This window comes from Balaenoptera acutorostrata, chromosome 2, assembly GCF_949987535.1.
Source record: "Balaenoptera acutorostrata chromosome 2, mBalAcu1.1, whole genome shotgun sequence".
Classification (NCBI taxonomy): Eukaryota; Metazoa; Chordata; class Mammalia; order Artiodactyla; family Balaenopteridae; genus Balaenoptera; species Balaenoptera acutorostrata.
This window is the reverse complement of record NC_080065.1, coordinates 136,241,376-136,262,333: the sequence shown is the minus strand read 5'-3', so window position 1 is coordinate 136,262,333 and position 20,958 is coordinate 136,241,376. Positions and strand designations below refer to the sequence as shown.

The following is a 20,958-nucleotide window of genomic DNA, read 5'->3' as shown; positions in this document are numbered from 1 at the left end:
CTGCAGCATCTGAGGACCAGGCTTTGGGAGTTCTCGGTGACTCTGCCAGCTCCACCTTGAGGAGAGGCACAGGCTGCGGCACCGAAAGAAGAGCAGGATCATTCTCAAGGACAGGGCTGGGGAATGACAAGCCTTTAGAATTTTCTCATGATTCCTCAACAGACCTACAAGGTCCAACCAAGGAAAGTGCTTGGTTAGATCGACAGGAAACTCAAAATAAATAGAGTGATGTCAACTCCTCACAGGCCGGGACACCATTCTCTCCTGAAGGAGATGACACTGAATTTAGTAACCAGCCAATTCCAGATACACGATTAGCCCCACAGACTGGCACTCAGCCCGATCCGATCAACACCACAATCAACTCATGATCTGGGGAAGTGGCCTAGTAGTCACGTCTCTCAAGCATCAGTAGCGAGGAGGCTAACCAGAGAAGCAGTGTTACAGCGTCACTGAGAAGGAAGCCATAAATTCTGACAGAAGCGGCCAGGGAAGGTTCTAGAGAGCAGCAGCCACTGGAGCGGGGTCTTAAAGTTGAGCTTCAGATTGAGCACAGGGAGAAGGGCCAGCTGGGCTAAGAAAACAGCCCAAGAGGAAGGCCTGAAGGTTTTCAGTATTTCAGCAGTGCTGGGTAGTTCTGATGGGTGGGAGTGGAGGGACTGTGGAGCACAGGGCGGGGAAAGCATCCTGGGGTCGGAAGGTGGGAGGAGCTAGGTGCCCAGACCAGGGCCTGGAGATATACTGTGTCAACCCAGGGATGTGAGGGGAGGAGTGACAGAATCAGGTAGCAGGGAAGTGAATCCTACGGGCAAAAACATGAGGTCTGGAGTCAGACAGACCTGGGTCCACCATTTGGAAAATGTGTGATCTTGGGGACTTCCCTGGAGATTCAGTGGTTAGGACTCCGCACTTCCACCGCAGGGAGCGTGGGTTCAATCCCTGGATGGGATCCCCGCATGCTGTGTGGTGTGGCCAAAATAATAATAATAATAATAGAAAATGTGTTATCTTGGGCAAGTCATTTAACCTTCTATGCCTCAGGCTGAAAAGTGGGGATATTACCAGCACCTTCCCTCACTGGATCTGAGCACCGAAGAGAATAATATAGGTAAAGTGCTTAGCACGGTTGGCATAGTCAATGTTTAGAAGATGTTAGATATTTTATCACTGCTATTAAAGAGGCAGATCTTTTCGTAGTATCCATGACCACACACCTTTGTTCCATAGCCAAGACAAAAAGACATCCCCCCAGCTTGGGGTAGTTAGGGGCTAAGTGTACTAAGGCAGTGGTTCTTGATAGAGAGGGTGGTGATTTCCAAACATGCCCCTGCCCCAACACACACACACACACACACACACACACGGACCTTTGACCATGTCTAGAGACACTTTGGGTTGTCATGACTGGCAGGGTGCAAGTGGCATCTAGTGGGTAGACTAGGGATGCTGCTAATCACCCTACAGGGCACAAGACAGTCCCCACAGCAAAGAACGATCCAGCCCAAAATGAACATAATATCAAGGCTGAGAAACTCCGTCCTAAGGAAACATATGTGGCCTTTAGGTAACACGGTAGCAGCTGGGAACCTGGCCTGAGGCAAAAGTACACATAGGCCAAGAATTGCAGTTACGGCATATGGTTTGCTCATTTATAAAAAGGCACCATTCTGGGGCTTCCCTGGTGGCGCAGTGGTTGAGAATCTGCCTGCCAATGCAGGGGAGACGGGTTCGAGCCCTGGTCTGGGAGGATCCCACATGCCGCGGAGCAACTAGGCCCGTGAGCCACAATTACTGAGCCTGCGCGTCTGGAGCCTGTGCTCCGCAACAAGAGAGGCCGCGATAGTGAGAGGCCCGCGCACCGTGATGAAGAGTGGCCCCCACTTGCCGCAACTAGAGAAAGCCCTCGCACAGAAACGAAGACCCAACACAGCCATAAATAAATAAATAAATAAATAAACCCAAAGTTAAAAAAAAAAAAGTTGTGCCATTTAAAAAAAAAAAAAAAAAGGCACCATTCTGGATCCTACACTTGTCAGAGTAAATATCAGGGTGAGTGAAAAACAAAAAACAATTCATGTATATATTATGTATAATATATATATAATATAAATATTCCATGACCAAGTGGGATTTATTCTAGGTAAGCTAGGCTGGTTCAATATTCAAAGATGAATCCATTTAATCTACCATATTGACCAGTGAAAACAGAAAAAATTTAAGATTATAGCAATTGATGCAGAAAAAGCATTCAACAAAATTAAGCCATTCAATGTTTTCAAGAAAAATCTCTCAGTACAGGAATAGAGGGGAACTTCTATAAAAATCTTACAGTTGGCATCATATTGAAAGGTGAAAGACTGAAGGCTTTCCCTGTAAGATCAGGGACAAGGCTAGGATGTCACTGGAACCACTCTTTTTTAACACAGTACTGAAAGTTCTAGCCAGTGCAATAAGACAAAAAAAAAAAAAAGGTATACAGATCAGAAAAGAAGTACAACTACTTCTATTTGCAGACAACATGTGCTATCTACACAGAAAATCCCAAGAATTTTAACCAAAAACTCATAGAACTACAAAGTGAGTGCAGAAAGGTCATAAGACAGGTTTAACACTCAAAAATAAATTTCATTTCTATATACTACCAATGAACATGTGGAAACTGAAATAAAAAACACAATACCATTTACAATTGCTCCAAAGAAAATTAAATACTTAGGTATAAATCTAACAAAACATTTAAAAGATCTGATAAATGGCTAAAATAAAAAATAACATCACCAAATGCTGGCAAGAATGCAAAGAAACTGGATCATTCACACACTGCTGACAGAAATGTAAAATGGTACAGCCACTCTGGAAAATGGTTTGCAAAATACTTTTAAAACTAAAAACGGGCTTGCCATACAACCCAGCATTTGTACTCCTGACATAACATCCCAGAGAAATAAAAACTTATCTTCATAAAGAAACTTGTACATGAGTATTCACAGCAGCTTTATTTGTAATAGCCAGACCTGGAAACTATGCAAATTTCCTTCAATGGGTAAATGGATAAACAAACTGTGGTACATCCATACCATGGAATACTACTCAGCAATGAAAAGGAATGAACGCTTCATACATGCACCAACATGAATGATCCTCAAGGAAATTACACTGAGTGAAAGAAGCCAAACTCAAAAGGACACATAGAGTATAATTACATTTATAGAACATTCATGAAATAACAATGACAGAGATGAAGGACAAACAGATTAGTGGTTGCCAGGGGTTAGGGGATGTTGGGAAGGTGCAGGGCATGGATGTGTCTGTAAAGGGGTAGCATGAAGGAGTCTTGTGGTGATGGTACAGTTAAGCATCTTGATTGTGGTAGAAGAAGCCACACGTGATAAAACTGCTTTGAGCTACACACACAAATGCACATACACGAACATGCACACGCTCAAACGAGTACATATATAACTGGAGGAACAAGGATGAGCTCTATGGATTGTGTCAACGTCAATTTCCTGGTTTGGATAATGTACTATAGTTTTCAAGCTGTCAACACTGGGAGAGACTGGGTGAAAGGTGCACTGGATCTCCCTATTTCTCTGCACCTTCCTGTGAATCTATGATTACTTCAAAATAAAAAGCTTAATTTTTTTAAAAACCAAATTTTAAAGGAGGAAAATTATTTGAATGAATACCTTACTAAAGAAGATAGACCAGGGGACCAGGGAACCAAGGAATCAGGGAACTTGGGAACCAAGAGAAGAAGGAAAATGGTCAGCTTGATGAAGAGGAAGGTGAAGGAGGAGGAGACGAGGTGATCAAGATGCTGGTTACATGGAGTAACAAAACGAAGAAACAGAAAACAGCCTTGTGCTTGCTGCTGCGGGATGAAATACTACAACATGGACCTTGACAACATTATGCAAAATGAAAGAAGCCAGAAAAAAAGGTCACATATTGCATGGTTCCATTTATATGAAATATCCAGAATAGGCAAATCCATAGAGACAGAAAGCAGATTAGTAGTTGCCAAGGGTTAGGAGGAGGGGGTGTATTAATCATGTTTTCTATTTTCTGTATTTTATGATGCTTTGACATCTTGGGGCCTTGTGGACCCAGAGGGGGATTGCCCCTCCCAGAGTCAGCTAACTCCTGGAGAAAGCAAACAGCTTGCCTGAGGACATCCCTTTGAAATGCAAATCAATCAGTCCTGAGTGCAAACCCCAACCCAACTCATTTAATCAGTCTGGAACACAGTCTCTGCCCTCAATCACCCCAGGACCAGTTATGGACAACTAGGGGCCACCTCTACAGCCCAGGCTGCTCAAAGTGTTTACCTACCTAACCCTAAGTCTGCTCAGCTTGCTAACCCTGCCCTGCCTTGCCTTTCCCACAAAAACCTCAATAAAGGCTCCTGCCCACATTTCCCCCTCTCTTCTTCTGCCTCCGGATCACCCCTGGCACTTCCCCAGGTGGCTCTGCCTCCTGTTTCTATGCATCTGTGAGTATAAAAACTTCATCCTTCGTGACAGTCATATCTGTTTCTGTGTGCCTTACCATACCTAATTAAAACAAATCCCAGGTACATTTTAAAACCGGGGGGAATAGGAAGTGTTTCATGTGTATATGGTTGTCATTTGGGGTGATAAAGATATTCTGGAATTAGCTAGTGGTAATGGCTGCACAGCACTGTGAATGAGCTAATTGTCTCTAACGGTAAATTTTATTCTGTATTTCTGTACTTTGCATTTCTACATGGACAATCATGTTGTCTATAAATAAAAGGTTTTCTTTCCAAAAAAAGGCCAATGGTAAATAAGCCCAGGAAAAGATGCACAGCATCAGTAGTCATTAGGCAAATGCAAATTAAAATCACAATGCGGTACTACTACATATCCATTAAGATGGGTAAAATTTTAAAAACCACAATATGAAGTATTGGTGAGGATATGGAGCAAATGGAACTTTCACAAATTGTTGGTAAGAATCCAAAATGGTACATCCACTTTGGAAAACAATTTTCCAGTTTCTTATAGAGTTAGTATACACTTAACCATACAACCTCACAATTCCGCTCCAAGGTATTTACCAAAGAGTAATAAACACATATGTCCACACAAATATCTGCACATGAATATTTATAGCAGCTTTATTCATAACACCCCAAACTGGAAGCGACCCAAATGCCCAACGACTGGTAAATAAATAAACAAACTATGGTTCAGCCACACAACAGAATATTATTCCACGATAAAAACAAACTCCTGATACATGTCACAACAGAGGTGAATATAAAAAGCATTATGCAAAGTGAAAGAAGTCAGACAGAAAGGACCATACTTAACGTTCCATTTATATGACATTCTAGAAAAGGCAAAACTACAGACAGTTCAGTTGTTTCCAAGGGCCAAGTGGCATGGGGATGGGATTGCAGAGGGGCACAAAGGACCTTTGGGTGGTAAACATTCTGATCTTCATTGAAATGGTGGTCGGCTGACTGCATGCATTTGCCCAAACTCATCAAATTGTGCACTTAAAAAACACGTGACTTAGGTAAATTATACCCCAATTTTTTAAAAAAGAGGTGGGGGAGACCAAACGCCAAGGGTCTCGTAAAGGGTACCAGTTGAAGACACACAGTTTCTTGGCACATGTCTGCAATGGGCTGGGTCTGAGGAAGCCAGACTACTTGGCAAAACGCCCTAGCTAGACTTAGGACCCAAATCCAGTCCCTGTCACTCAATTTATGTCCGTGCAAGTGCAGTGGGCTTACCTTGAGGGCCTTGGTTACCTGGAAGGGGGGATTATGGCATTATGTACAGACATGAGCAGGAATAAAAACATGAAGAGGTGAACAGTCTAAGAAGGGTTGAATGCTCTGCCCAAAGCCAGTGAGCAAGACAAGATTATAATGAATGCATAACCAAAAAAAAACAAGTAAAACTGCTTTTCTCTAAGCCTTGGTTTTCTTCAATTCAGCTAATGTCTCATAAAATGTTTCATAAGCCCTTCATGCCAGGTACTTTATAACATTCTCTCTAACCCTCTCAATAGTCCCTAAGGGTGACCCTCCCTCCTGAGGCTGCAACAAAGAGGGCAAGGCAGCCCCTGCCTTGGGAAGGGCTTGGGTTCTGCAACCACAGGGCTCACATACGTATCCCAACTCTGCCCCTTGCTGGCTGGTGTCCTGGAACAGTCACTGAATGCCTTTGACCCCCCTATCCACCCACCGCCAGTTCCAGTAGTAACACTGATCGTAGAAAACAGGCATCATACTTTCCCCACCTTCCTCTGTCAGTAAAGTTTTACACCTCAACAGTGTTCCTTGAGGGCTCTGCTTTTAGACAAGTCTAATCTAGTTAGTCAATGAAGATCAGTATTCAAATCATCTCAGGGGCAGCTTGGATGGCCTTGTCTTTTCTCTTAAATGGGACAAAAAGGGAGTCATCTCTTGCATGTCCTGAAATCTATCTTGTCAAGGTAGGTGTTACCTCTTGTATCAGTCAGGTTCTTCAGAGAAACAGAAACAGTAAGATGGAGATATTCATACTTACATATATATAGGAGGTGGTGGGGGGAGAGAGAGAGGAGGAAACAGAGAGAAAGAGAGAGACACAGACAGGCAGACAGACATTTCAAGGACTTCAGTGATTGTGCAGGCTGGCAAGTTCAGAATTTACAGGGCCAGCTAGCAGCTGGAAACTCTCGGGCAGGAGTCGATGCTGCAGTCTTGAGGCAGAATTTCTTCTTTCTCAGTGAAGCCTCAGTTTTGCTCTTAAGACCCTTTAGCTGATTGGACAAAGCCCACCCACATTTTGAGGATAATCTTTTTACTTAAATGCAACTGACTGCGGACATTAACCACATCTACAAAACATCTTCAAGGCAACACCTAGGTTAGTGTTTGACTGAATAACTGGGTTATTCACTACAATCGCCCAACCACCTTGACACTTAAAACTGACCATCACACCTGTCCTGGGGGGTCATCTGACACACACAGAGGGGGCTGAGAATTCCTACTCAAGTTTTTGAGAGAAGCAGGAGCAAACTTAGGAAGGGCAGGATTGTCTAACAGAAAAATAACTACCGCCCTTTCTTGGGGAGTCTCCATCACAGATGGTTCTGCTGTTCCCACTACACCCCTGGATGAGCTCTGTGACATAAACCAGAAACATTTTGACATAAGATCTAGTAAAGGGATCTGAGTGACCAAAAAAAAAAAAAAAAAAGTGAAAACAAGGACACAGACTGCAACCTCTCAAAAATCAAAAATAAAATTCATTTATTAAGGAAAAGTTTAACACATGATGCGTGTGCAGAACCCAAAATAAGATCTTCCATGAGCTCCAGCATGCTCCACATCTCTATACATACCATGCGGAAAACACACATCCAACGCAAGCACATAACATATACAGGACTGTCTTGTTATTAAGACCTGCTGGACAGTAGTTTTTCATATTCCTCTTATTCACACATCCACTGACATGTTCTACAACAGAGCCACATAATTTTATTGTTCAGTAAAACAAAATCACTTCTACAGCACCACCTTGATTGAAACAAAAGAACACAGCTGACAACAGGCACCCTCACCCTCACTCCCCACTGCAACTCTGGCAACCTTAGATCAGCACCATTTATGTCTCCTGGCCAGGAAAGGACCCAGTGGTACAAGGACAGGGAAGAAATGCCACAGGCAGATGCTGTGAGAGCAAACAGCCTTGCAACCAGCAGGACTGCCTAGAAGTATTGACCGTGATTTCAAAGACAAACCACTCTCTTTTCCCCTCGGAGACGTGTAACGTACTTTGAAAAATTTAATTCTAAGGCAGACTTCGAGCCGACTCCTGTACACCAAGTCATGCCACCTGCATTTTTTATTTCCACTGTGACAAAGCAGCTTTGTGTTCTGACCGGGGCCGATGCCGGGTCTCGCCTTAACATCCAATCGGCCATGAAGTAAACTGATACAGACCCCTTGTGGTGAGTAGTGAATAGAGGGAGCTGTAAACAAACATAAATTGAGATTCTGCACTTCCAAAAAGCATGAGGTGAACATGTAGTATTAAACAGAGATGATGTCCTACAATTGAGGAAGGGAGAGATATTAGAAAAAAGAGAGACAGGAGAACAGGGAGGGGGAAAAGGTTTTCCTAATGTACCTGCTCGCCTGGGGCTAGAGAGTGAATGGTGAGCATCAGCCCGTGAATTTGGCTGGAGAGGTGAGTGACAGAGAAGGAGGGTGTAAGCGGCAGGTTCTAGGCTAAGACATGCCACACAGTCACATATCTCTGGCCAGGGTCTGTGCAGATGAAGGGCTCCTAGCAGCTGGACGACAGCACAACATAAATATAAATAATGCCACTGGTGAATGGTACAACTTCTAGGAGAAAGTGAATAGTAGATGCCAGGTCATGCTGTTCCCAGCAAGAACCTACATTTACGGAGAGGTATACTGCCTACAGGGAGCTGGAAACCTGCTCCCGATAGTGGCATTTGCAGGACAGAACAAGGGGCTCTGAGAAGCTACCTCTGGGCTGATGGAATCTGGGATTGCCCTGGGGAGACTGGAGAAGGACACAGAGCCGAACAGCACTGGGCCCGAAAGCCCCACGGTTTGGTTTGGTCTGGCAGATGTGGCCTCACGCTCCTGAAAGCCTTTGCTCTGTTGCTCCCTGATCAGTCTCTTACTGATGCTGGGGCTTTCTCACCAGAGACTAAAGCAGGGCCCAGGAAGAGGCTGGGCAGCTGGTCCCTGAGAGCACTGGGAGGAAAGCAGGGAGGGCTCCCTGACTGAGAAGCCCTGTGGGCAGCAGAGGAGTAAGCTTCCCTGAGCTGGCCCCGCGGGCTGCTTCCAGAAGAGGAAGGGCTTCCGCCACTACGACCTCTGGCCAACCCTTTACTCGACACCTCATTGCTGTGCAAGTGCACAAGCGGGAAGGTCCCCATGGGGTCCGCCTTGCCTAGGTCTCCTGAAGCAGCCAAGCAATTGGGCTGTCAAAGCAGCAAAAGCACGGGAAAGCAATTGAACAGGACAAAGGCCAGGCCAAACTAGCTTCCCAAAGCCCCAAGGCTAGAGCTGTCTCTCCTATGCACCACCTTCCCTGGGCAGGGGCCCTGAAGCAAGAGACCTGGGGCCAGAGGACCTCAGTATTGTGCCATCCGGTCCTCAGGTCCCAGCGTCACAGGCCGGGTCTCAAGACCCACCTGGAGAGGACTGCCTCTAGCAGTGCCCAGAGCCTCTGCCGTGGAAGCTGTGGGTGGGATACACATCGACCCTCTTCTACTGGCCTGCACCTTCTCGCTGAAAACAACTCTCAGGACCGCTCTGGAAAGACTGCTGGAACCGGGGCTTGCAAACAGGAGCTGACAGTTCTTGAAGTTACACTTTGGTACTAGAAGATACTTAGAAAGCCCGAGGGCAGGGAAAGCCTTCAGCGGGCAGGGCTGCTGCCACCTCCAGCTAGAACCCTGGTCATGTAAGCACCTGTGAGTGACCACCAAAGAGCAGAAAAGATGGGGGAAAGTGTCATTTTCCTAAGGGAGACCAAATCACCACTGACTGCATCTTCCTAAGTGAATAAATTATTAGGTAGGTCAGGAGTCACTGCAATGAGAGAATCTGGCTTTGGAACAGAAGAGAAAGAAAAAGCTGGGGCTGTGAGGGCGAGTCACAGCCCCTAGGAGCTTTGGTGAAATACAAAAACAAAACCCCTGATAAAGTGGTGCTGTTCTCCCCACTTTCAGGTAGGAGCCTGGTAGCAGGGGTGGAGGACAGCAGAACCCTGTTATATATGCAGGGGAGCACACACACACACACACACACACACACACACACACACACACACACACACAGAGCTCAAGAGATGGAGAGTCAATGAACACCCTTCTGCAATACCTCTCACACCAAGAGGGAAGACGGGGCAGCCAAAAGCAAGGCAAGGGCCCTTCCTCTGCCTTCTAGGCAGTTTGTTCCCAAACCTGAAGGCCGACCTTGAGGTGAGTCAGCCCTGAGGCTGTTTATTTTCTGATACCCAGGGAGGCATGCGGGGGCGGGGAGGGACAAGGGCACGATTAGTGTTTAGAACACAGGAGACTGAAGTCCCAACCAAGTGGTTCCTTTAGAAGTCCAGGTCCTGGAGGCAGCTTGGGGCGGGGCACTGTTTCTGCCCATCCTCCTCATCCTCCGGGGATTGTAAACAACTGAGCACCACTCGTAGTGTCGGACCACTGCTGCAAACTCTAGGGACTGAATTTCACACGCTCTGGGCACACTGGCCTCGTCTTCTTGTCCATGGCAAGAGTCTGGGTGTCTTCCTGGACGCTGCCGTGCCACTTGTCTGTCAGGGGCTGAGGCTGGGAAACAGGCCTGAATGCACAAAGCAGCCATTTTCTAAGGCTCCTATGGAGAGAAACACAACCCACGTGGCCATCCTTCCCCTCGGCCTTGTGCGCTGGCAAACATCTCCTGAGTCCTTCATGTCTTCTCAGTAGGAAATCTGGCTGGTCAACGGGAGGCAAAGCCCATGGTGCCCCACAAAGGTCCACACTCTGATGATCCTGATGAAAATCTCTGGGGTCCTGGGCCAAGGGTGCTGAGGGTCTAAGCAGACATCTCCTGCACTAAGCTTCTCCTCAGCGGGAGAAGCTGAGTAAGCGTTTACTGAAGAAGGAACGATTCACAATAGTCCCAGATCCAGAGACGGAGTCTAAAAACAAAGGCTGATTTTAAATAAAAGATAAATATTTTCAATTTTGGCAGCACTTGATACCTTCCAGGAGTTCCAGCAACTAAGATAATAACAGTACCGTGACCCACACGAGGAAACCGGAGAAAAGGAGGTGTCGCCGAGGATGACAGCACGCCAGAGACAGTGAAGGCTAAAAACTCCAGCTTTGGGCAGCTGGTTTTAAACTACTAGGTAGGCTCCACTACGAGGTGGAGACTTGAACAGGTAGGAGAATATTGAGGTAAAATATTTGGGAGAGAGATAAGAGATGGGCCCGGCAAGGGCATAAAGAAGGGCATTCCCACTGACTTCATCTAGGCCTGGCCCGGGCAAGGAGAAAACATGAGGTGAGAGACACTAAAATTTTTAAATAAAGTGAGCTGTGCAACAGGAATAATTTGGATGAGGTGGGTCAGAAGGAGAAGGGCAGGCAGTAAGGGAGGAGGCGTGATCAGGGAAAAGAGTTGAAAAGTTCCGGGTTAAAATAAGTACAAATGAACAGAGATGGCACTGCCCCTAGAGGTACCTCCTGCATATCTGCTGCCCACCCTCTACCTTGCCCTCATCCCTACCTGGCTCAGGGAACCCAGGTGCCAGGTAAGGGTACGTGGATGGCAACCTTGCCTTTCCCCAGAGCCTGGACCCTACCTGAGGCTCTGGGGCCAGGTGCTGGGGAACATACAGGGCGGAGTGGGCCGGTGCAGGGAACACACCCAGCCCGCTATACAAAGGCACTGGTGGAGTTGACGAAGACGGGAGTGCTGCTGGGCTGGATCAGCTCATAGAGGGTCACATACGTCCCCACCACAAAGCCCACGAAGCCCAGGAGGCTGATCAGGGCGTCCTTGACGATGGTGACGGGGCTCATGCCCTCTGAGTGGTAGGTGGCGATCTCCAGGAGGGGCGGGATGATGAGTGCCAGGGCACTGCTGCTCACGGAGCCCACCAGGGAGATGACCAGGTCCAGGCGGGGGATGAGGATGGCCAAGACGCCTGTGGGAGAGAGGACACGCCTGTTGATGACTGCCCAGAGCTGAGAGAGACCGCCTCACTGTTCAGCAAATTTAGCAAGTGTTCTTCTCATAGTATGGAGAGCTCCAAGGAAGCTGAGACATCGTCCAGTCCAATCTCTCATTCCACAGATGAGAAAACTGATGCCCGGAGATGTGGCATGACCCGGGTCTCACAGCAAGATGGCAGAACTGGGACTGGAAACCAGAGTTCCCAGCTTCGCCTGCCACAGTCCTTGACTTCCACCTTTCTGAGGAAAAGGAGCCAAATTACATTCCAGGGTCACCCGGTCCTACCAAAGGAGAGCAAGTGGAGAGCAGGAGAGGAGGTGAACCTTTTCTGAGCAACTGCTCATCTTCTTACCACTGAGGGTACCTCTGACACAAACCGCTCTACTTGAATGACAAGAAGCAAAGCGGGGAGAACACCCTCCTTCTTCTGGAACGATCCCATGTCAGCCCCATTGCACAGAGCGTTTTCATACAGGGAAAGGAGAAGCAGGTCTGTGTGCAGGCCAACCTCAGAAGCAAGGCCCCCCATGAGGACTGCGTCCCTGTGCCAGGACATACCAGTGGCTCCCACACCTGCAACTCAGCCCAGGTGTACACGAGGAAGGTGCAACTGATGATAAAGGTGAATGGGGAGGAACTTCCCTGGTGGTCCAGTGGGTAAGACTCCACGCTCCCAATGCAGGGGGCCCGGGTTCGATCCCTGGTCAGGGAACTAGTTCCTGCATGCCGCAACTAAGAGCCCACATGCCGCAACTTAGGAGTCCACATGCTGCAGCTAAGAGGTCCGCATGCCGCAACTAAAGATCATGCGTGCTTCAACTAAGACCCAGTGCAGCCAAAATTAAATAAATAAATACATATTTTTTAAAAAGATGAGTGGGGGCTGCATGAGGAAACGCCATCGGCTTCCAGAGCACACCAGCACCTGTACCACCAGCCAGCTGGCCAGACGGCTCTGTTTGAAACCAAGGGGAGGAGGCTCCACTGACCACACTTATTCCAGTGCCCACTGACCCCACTGCTCCCACCTGACTCTGCTCTCCACTCGGGGGTGAAGGCCAATGTTTCACAGGTTTATTGAGGATTATGGCCTCTGGAATCAGGCACTTGTGTGCGAACCCTGGCTCTGCCTTGAGTGACACACGGCTCCTTTCTAGTTTCCAGTTTTCTTGTTGGCAAAACAGGGATACAAAAAGCTCTTACATCACGGAGATGTTGCGATGATCAAAGGAGATTACACAGGCACTTAACTAGAGTCCTGGTGTACAACAGGCACATAATACAGTCAATATTATTCATCACTGGTATATATCTTGTTGCTTATGGAAAGTGCATTGTTAACTCGTTAGTCATCGAATGTATTTCGATGGATTGTCCTCCCCGCTGCGGGGCTCCAGCCGGAGGTCCTGGGCATTGAGACCGCGATCCAGGGCACATCTGTAACCTCACTGATCCCTATGAGAGACTCACACTAGACACGGGGGTTTCAGTTCTAACTTCATTTCATAAAGTAGAAATGCAGTTAAATTGCTCTGAGGAAGGCACCACAGTGGTGAGAGGCCAGAACGTCTTGTATTGGCCAGAGTCCAATACAGCCTTTTTACCCTCCAGATGGATTGTCTGAATCGATCGCTGCTTCTTTGGCTGAGCACCAGACGAAAGCAGTGGGCTGCATCTAGAGGCCAGGCTTTATGAGAAACATCTACTTTTAAACTGGAATACCACTCCATGCGGTAAAAGGAGAGGCATGCTGGGAGCCGGGATTTAGCAGGGGAGGAGCAGGGTCACATCACCTGTCTTACACTCACTCTGCAGCTGTGCTGTCCGATAACGCCGCAGTCACTAGCTGTCTCAATCTAAATGAATTCATTCCCCAATCACACTGGCCACATTGCAAGGACTCAACTGCCACCTGTGCCTAGTGGCTACTGTCCTGGACAGCACACCCAGAACACTCCCAGTAACATAGACCGCCTAGTGTCTACCAGACAGCACTGGGGAGCATCCACTCACTGAGCTGAACTTCCCTCTGCTCCACGGGTACGGAACTCCACAACATTATTAAGGTCCCTGTGGAAGGAAAGGTCAGAAGAATTTAAATGATAGAAAGTGACAGAGCTGGGACTAGAGTCCAGGACCTCAAGCCCCTGCTACAGTCACATCATAGACCTGATGATCAAGAAAATACAGAGTCGGACTTCCCTGGCGGCGCAGTGGTTAAGAATCCACCTGCCAATGCAGGGGACACGGGTTCGAGTCCTGGTCCGGGAAGATCCCACATGCCACGGAGCAACTAAGCCCATGTGCCATGACTACTGAGCCTGTGCTCTAGAGCCCACAAGCCACAACTACTGAGCCCAAGCACCACAACTACTGAAGCCCACGCGCTCTAGGGCCCGCGTGTCGCAACCACTGAGCCTGCGTGCTGCAACTACTGAAGCCCGTGCACCTAGAGCCTGTGCTCCGCAACAAGAGAAGCCACCGCAGTGAGAAGCCCGCGCACCGCAATGAAGAGTAGCCCCCACTCACTGCAACTAGAGAAAGCCCGTGCACAGCAACGAAGACCCAACGCAGCCAAAAAAGAAAATACAGAATGATACATGCAGCAGGAGGGAGAACAGGGGATCTGGCTGATCGGCGGAAAGATCTTGTCTGTGAAGAACAGGGGGAGTCTGATATCGGGTTAGCTTTCCCAGGGATGCACCAGAATCATGTGGTAGAGAATCCGGTACAGGTCAGCCCTGACCTCTCTCTGCTTTGTAGAGGACACCGACAACGATTTTGAAGCCTGGATAACAAAAGGGGGTACAAGGAAAATGAGTCTCAGACCTGCCTCTGCTGCCCAGGGTTTTATAGCCCTGGGGCAATCCCTTCCTCTTTCTTTCTTCTATATTCAACCATCATGGCAATTATCCATGAATACCCTCACTGTTCTGAAGCCTTCAGAAAGTCTAAAAAAAGGATAAGCTTTTAACTTGCTCTGCAAGTTAAAAATAGCCTGTTTCAGCCTTTAGTTATTTCTAAATAGAGTTGGTGATGTCCCTCAAACCTTCAGGGTTGAATATGGAGGAAAGTTGGAAGTGAAGTGTCTGTAGGCTGATGACAAAATGGCATTCTCATCATGGATAACCTGATGCTTAACAAATGTTGATCTGCTGTGTGACCTGGAATAAGACACTTGCCCTCTCTGGGCTCTGGGTCTCTCTCTGCCTAATGTTTAACCACACAGTGGTGGCTCCAGATGTTCCAGTTTGGGTGAGCAGTGGGGTGGAAACAGCTGAGGCAGCCATCAGACCTAAGCCTGGGAGAGGGCTGGTATAGGAGCGTGATTAAAGGTCTGGACTCAGAACCTAGGCTCCAGTCCACCACTGACCAGCCAGTTACTTAACCTGTTTAAGACTCATCTCCCATACTGCTAAAAAGGGATGGTCAAATGAGATCATTCACGTAAAGAACTTAGACTGCTACACACATAACAAGTGCTTCATACATGTTAGCTAATAGCATAACCCGTCCCTGCTCAGTAGTAGGCTGTGTGTGACCTGGGGGGAAATCAGTTCCCATTCTGAGCCTCAGTTCATTTACCCATGAAGCATGGTGATTGTATTAACATTGGATGATCACTCAGGTCACACTCGACTCTGAAATTTTAAGGAACTGTGCAATGCAGATTTAGTCACGTAGGAATGTGTTCTGGGATATGTCCCTCAACTCACTGTCAACTGGGAAGCAACGTGTGCTGCTCCAGAGTGGCACAGTGGAGAGACGGGATTCCGCTCTAAGAACACATGGTTGGGCCGAAAACGTAGCTTCTAGCCTGCCTGCTTTTGTACCGTTAAAGGGAGTGTGAGTTATTCCTCCTGGTCCCCAGGATGCTCCAGCCCACTCAAGAGAAGGGAGGATTTTATCAGAGACAATGAGCCCCTGGAGGAGATAAGTCAGAGGACCTGCCCAGCCCTCCCAGCTCTGACAGTCTGTCCTCTCCCTTCCCTCTCTCATATTAGCCTGGAGGACAGATGGGTGCTTCATGATATGAGTTATGCTCCACTCTGATAAGAATTAAGTGAAAACAGAAACAGAAGCTTGTGAGATCAGAATCTTTTCTCAGATTGGATGGAGATGTTCCATTTCATCATGACTTTAAAAAGCAATCTAAACACTTGTTCTTGTTTTTACTTCAACAGATATACAAGATAAGTATGTTTACCAAAAATATCCTTAATAGAAATATTTTTAAAAGGGCAGAACTTTTCTTTTAAAGCCAGGACCACAGGGTTGCAAACGGAGCACTGTCTTCCTGTCCTACCTGGCCTGGATATTCAGCTGAACCAAAATACAGCCTGGCATTGGAGAAAGATAATGGAGGGAGAAGGTGGGAAGAGTGAGCCTCCCGCTAATACCCTGGGGGAAGAGGAAGAGAAAGGGACCCAAACTGAGGGCTCACTAGCCAAGGCATCTGTTTATCACAAGGCAAAATGTGGCAAACTAGTTTTCACTAATTCCAGAGGTGGGAATCAGTACTTGGGAAAGATACAGGAGCAACTAAAACCTCTTCTAGCACTGAATGTCTTTACTCCATGAGTTAAAATAAAGCCCTCTAGAAAGAGAAACCCAAGAAGGCAGAGATCTCAGGAAGCAGCCAACTGGGAATACCCTATCCCTACTCCTCCACGAAAACAGCACTCCATGCAAAGAGGAAGACCACAAACTCCGAACTGGCAGTTGCCAGACCTCTGCATTAGCCTAGCTGTGGCATGAACAGAAAGGGGGCCCTGAGGACAACCAGACCACATGATTAGTGAAGAGGGCTCCAACTGTATTACAAAACATCTTCCCTTTGGGTTAAGAAGCACTGAAAATGTGACTTTAACTGCTGAAGCAGCAGGAGACCAATGGCCATGTTCAGAGAAGGAACTGATTGGGATTCTGGAGCCTGTGGTTGTAGACCAGCAGCAGAAAGAGCTGACTTATGCACAAGAGGACAGAAAGCACTTTAGAGACAAACACGCACTGACAGAAATCCCTTGGACACTTACAGCTCCCGTGTCCAGAAGTGCTTACTGCTATTTATTATGATCAAGGCTGGTGAGGCCCACCTGTGTGACTCTTAAATTGCTAGAAATCTGCCTTTAAAATTAACAGCAGTCTTGGACAGGATATACAATTTCATTTAGTGGGAGTATAAATTTTAAAAATAATACAAAAGCACGGGAAACAACTTACATGTCCAACATTAAAGGAATAGTTTAGTAAATACAATTCATCAATAAAATGGAATACCATGCGGTCATAAAAATATTTATGAAGGATATGTATATTCATGATGTAATTTTAAACAAAATGCAAAAGGCAAAGTTATATGTACACTAGGATGGCAACTATTTGTAAAAAGCGCCCATGAGGGACTTCCCTAGTGGCACAGTGGTTAAGAATCCGCCTGCCAATGCAGGGGACACGGGTTCGAGCCCTGGTCCGGGAAGGTCCCACCTGCCACAGAGCAACTAAGCCCGTGCGCCACAACTACTGAGCCCACGTGCTGCAACTACTGAAGCTCGTGCACCCAGAGCCCGTGCTCCACAACAAAAGAAGCCACTGCAATGAGAAGCCTGCGCACCACAACAAAGAGTAGCCCCCGCTCGCTGCAACTGGAGAAAGCCCACGTGCAGTAACGAAGACCCAACGCAGCCAAAAATAAATAAAATTTTAAAAAAGAAGAAAAAAAAGCGCCCATGAGGATTAACACAGAAGATAAAATGCAAAAAAAAAATTATTTTAAGTCACTGGGATACTGGGAATTTCATTTTTACTTACTCCAGATCTAGACAGTCTTCAGGTGTTTTCACATTAACTTTCTTTTTTCGAGCAATACTTTGGTAGGAATTTAAAATCAGGCTCAAAGTAGCTGTGCAGCATCACAGAATTTTAGACATGAGGCGATCGGATACCCTTCATATCTTACAGATGAAGAAGCTGAAGCCTTGCGATCATCCCCGCGGTGGAGACAGGGAGTACGGTGTACAGCTATTAATGCTGCTGCCCTTTTTCTTTACAGCTGCAAGACCAAGACGTGGGAAAGGCCAAAAGGCATTGAAAAACCGCTTTGTTTGGACCTGGAAGCTTCATGCTCTAAAGGGTCTGGCTGCTTGGAATGCTCTACATTTTAGTCTAAACAGGCTTCTTAATTGAGATGGTTTTGTTGTTATTCTATCTTCAATAACAGGTTTGTGACATTCTCATACCTAACTGAAGTAAAATGTTTCAAGTGGCAAATGCCACAGAGAATCAGTTCGAACCACTGAAGGACAGGTTAGGGCCTCAAGGAATCCAAAGAAACTACTCTTCGTACAGCCCCGGCTGCCCTCAGGTGGAGCCAGCCTCTTCCAGCCTCCTGTTCTACACAAGTTCTGGACATGAGGTGGCCTGCTAAGCCTGCATGTCCAAACATACAGGCTGGAAGTAACTACTGTCCCACATGAAATCATAAGAAAATGAGCACCAGTCTCTGACGTGTGTTATTTTCCTTTCCTCTCCTCTCCAACAGTGTGAAATTAAGCATCAAAAAGTAGACACAGGGCTTCCCTGGTGGCACAGTGGTTAAGAATCTGCCAGCCAATGCAGGGAACATGGGTTCCATCCCTGCTACGGGAAGATCCCATATGCCGCAGAGTAACTAAGCCTGTGCACCACAACTACTGAACCTGCGCTCTAGAGCCCATGAGCCACAACTACTGAGCCCGTGCGCCACGACTACTGAAGCCCACGTGCCTAGAGCCTGAGCTCTGCAATAAGAGAAGCCACCTCAATGAGAAGCCCGTGTACCGCAACAAAGAGTAGCCCCTGCTCGCCACAACTAGAGAAAGCCTGCGTGCAGCAATGAAGACCCAACGCAGCCAAAATTAAATAAATAAATACATTTATTTTAAAAAAAAAGTAGACACAGCCATCTTTGGTGGATGGGGAAGAGTGGTGAGAAGGTTGAATTCCAAGTGGAAAAAAAAATGAGGCTGGACCAAATGCTCCTGCTTCCCTTGGGGTCGAGGGTGAGGAAGAGGAGAGAAAGTTGAGAAAATGACAAGAAAATACCCAAACTAGCAATAAAATGAGCTGCCATTAAAATTTATAGGTATAATTGAAAACAATCAGTTACATCAAAGATCTAAAATCACATACCAATTAACCTTCTGCAAAAGGATCTGAAGGTACAGAGAAACAAAAACAAATGAACTCAGATAAATGCAATTAAGTTGGTGCTACAGTAAAATGCCTCTCCTGAATCTCACAATTACTTCACAGTCTCCAGGGAAAGCAAGAGAAGCCTAGGGCTGGGAGATGAAGGGGTTGCACCCTTTAATAGGATGACAATGTAAGGCTAAGTCACAAGCGACCACAGGAGAAGGGAAAAACAACCCAATGCGCTTGAAGATCAAAAGCGGCTCATGTCATTTGAGAGTCATGCTGTAGAAGGGAGGTGAGACCCACAGACAGTGCCAGGAAAAGCAAAGCGAAAACCAAGAGGCATCTAAGGATAGTATGAGGTCTGTGAATCAGAGACTGCTGGTTCCTGCGGGGCGCAGCGGAGAGGAACCTGGCAGGAAGCACAACATATGGTAGCGGAGGCTAAGCCAGGCTTGAGAAGAAAATGAAAATGGGGCAGTGAGAGGAGTCAGGGCCAGCTCAGTGCCCCAGCTCTTCCGGCAGGGACAGCACATTGTACCCAGACAGACCTGCCTTCTCTCGAGGAACCACTCTGAAACAAAGCCCATTATTTGAGCTATCCCTAACCTTTCTTCCAGCGCCCGTTGGATTCAAGAATCAGGGCCCTGAGAGTTGACATTATGAACACTTTTCACGTGGAAGCTGTCTCCTCAACACTCAGAGCTAATCCATCCACAGAGGAAACATACATATTTGATCAAAGCCTCCAGAGTTGCCAGCAGGAGACAGGAGTAAAATCTAGAAGAGTCCAAGCATCCTATCTTATCACACATTAAGGCAATTTACTGGAAAAGCAAGCTATATCACATTCCTTCCTTTCAGTCACTTTGGGGCAACAGTGGCCTGCAGGCAGTGGGTTGTTTCTCTAGGCTGGTCTAGGAGAGAGCTGGAAGGGCTGTCAAATAAAGGCTATAAGAAGTCAGATTCTTGGTTGCCATCAGCTCTCTGGGGCTGGGGAATCCAAGGTACCCAAGGTCCTACCCAGGTCCACCCTATAAGAAATCTTCAGCAGGAGAGCTGCCCAAGATTAAGGTCAAGGGACAGTCTTTAGTTCCTCAGCTCCAGTAAGCTTTTTCCACGCAGATCCAGGATGCTGAACTTCCACCCACTGTCCTAGAAGTAATATCAGGAAGACAACTGCAGGTGGCTTGAGGAGGTCCATTCCAGGATGGGCACTAGTCTGATTCCCATGTTTGCTTGGGTAAGGATGGACAGCCTCTTCCCTGTCCTCCTCTTGCTAACAGTTAACCAATAAAGTCGTTTCTGACTTTCCATACTATGAGTGCATGCTAGACAACTTTCACATCATTCATCCCTAAAACATTCCATTCTGGTCTAATTAAAAAATCACATAGACCTATCTTTACTTTATAGAGGCTTGGACTGGATAATTTAAAGAAAGTCCCAGGGCTTCCCTGGTGGTGCAGTGGTTGAGAGTCTGCCTGCCAATGCGGGGGACAGGGGTTTGAGCCCTGGTCTGGGAAGGTCCCACATGCCGCGGAGCAACTGGGCCCGTGAGCCACAATTACTGAGCCTGCGCGTCTGGAGCCTGTGCTCCGCAACAAGAGAGGCCGCGATAATGAGAGGCCCACGCACCGCGATGAAGAGTGGCCCCCACTTGCCACAACTAGAGAAAGCCCTCGCACAGAAACGAAGACCCAACACAGCCATAAATAAATTAATTAATTAAATAAAAATTAAAATTAAAATTAAAAAATAAAATAAAAGTAAAATAAAGAAAGTTCCAGGGAAGTCTCAATATAATAAGGAAAGACGTTTCTTTTCCAAAAGAATAAAATGAAGGGGAAAAAAAAAAAAAAACTTAAACACAGCCAAAAAGAGAAATCTATGATTGAAGCATTCAATTTGGAAAGAAACTGCAAATCGCCTAGAAATTTAAATTAGATATTATAGACCAATTTATTCAAGGATTCTCTATTCTATCAATTCACAGACTCTTCAAAAAAAAAAAAAAAAAGAATTTATTTTTA

At 46.8% G+C, this 20,958-nt stretch overlaps 1 protein-coding gene across 10 annotated transcripts in view; it reads right to left on the bottom strand.

Moving 5' to 3' along the window:
* SLC36A1 (solute carrier family 36 member 1) overlaps positions 1-20,958 on the bottom strand; it is a 296,571-nt gene that overhangs the window by 219,111 nt on the left and 56,502 nt on the right. For 5 of the 10 annotated variants that reach the window (XM_007188614.2, XM_057539733.1, XM_057539734.1 and 2 more), the window contains one exon: positions 7,256-11,723. The exons of 4 other annotated variants lie outside the window; for them this stretch is intronic. In XM_007188614.2, the coding sequence (XP_007188676.1) occupies positions 11,452-11,723 (272 nt within the window). In that variant the 3' untranslated portion in view covers positions 7,256-11,451. Of the gene's footprint in view, positions 1-7,255; positions 11,724-18,648; positions 18,780-20,958 lie in introns of those variants that run through there. One more of the 10 variants, XM_057539735.1, reaches the window with a different exon arrangement.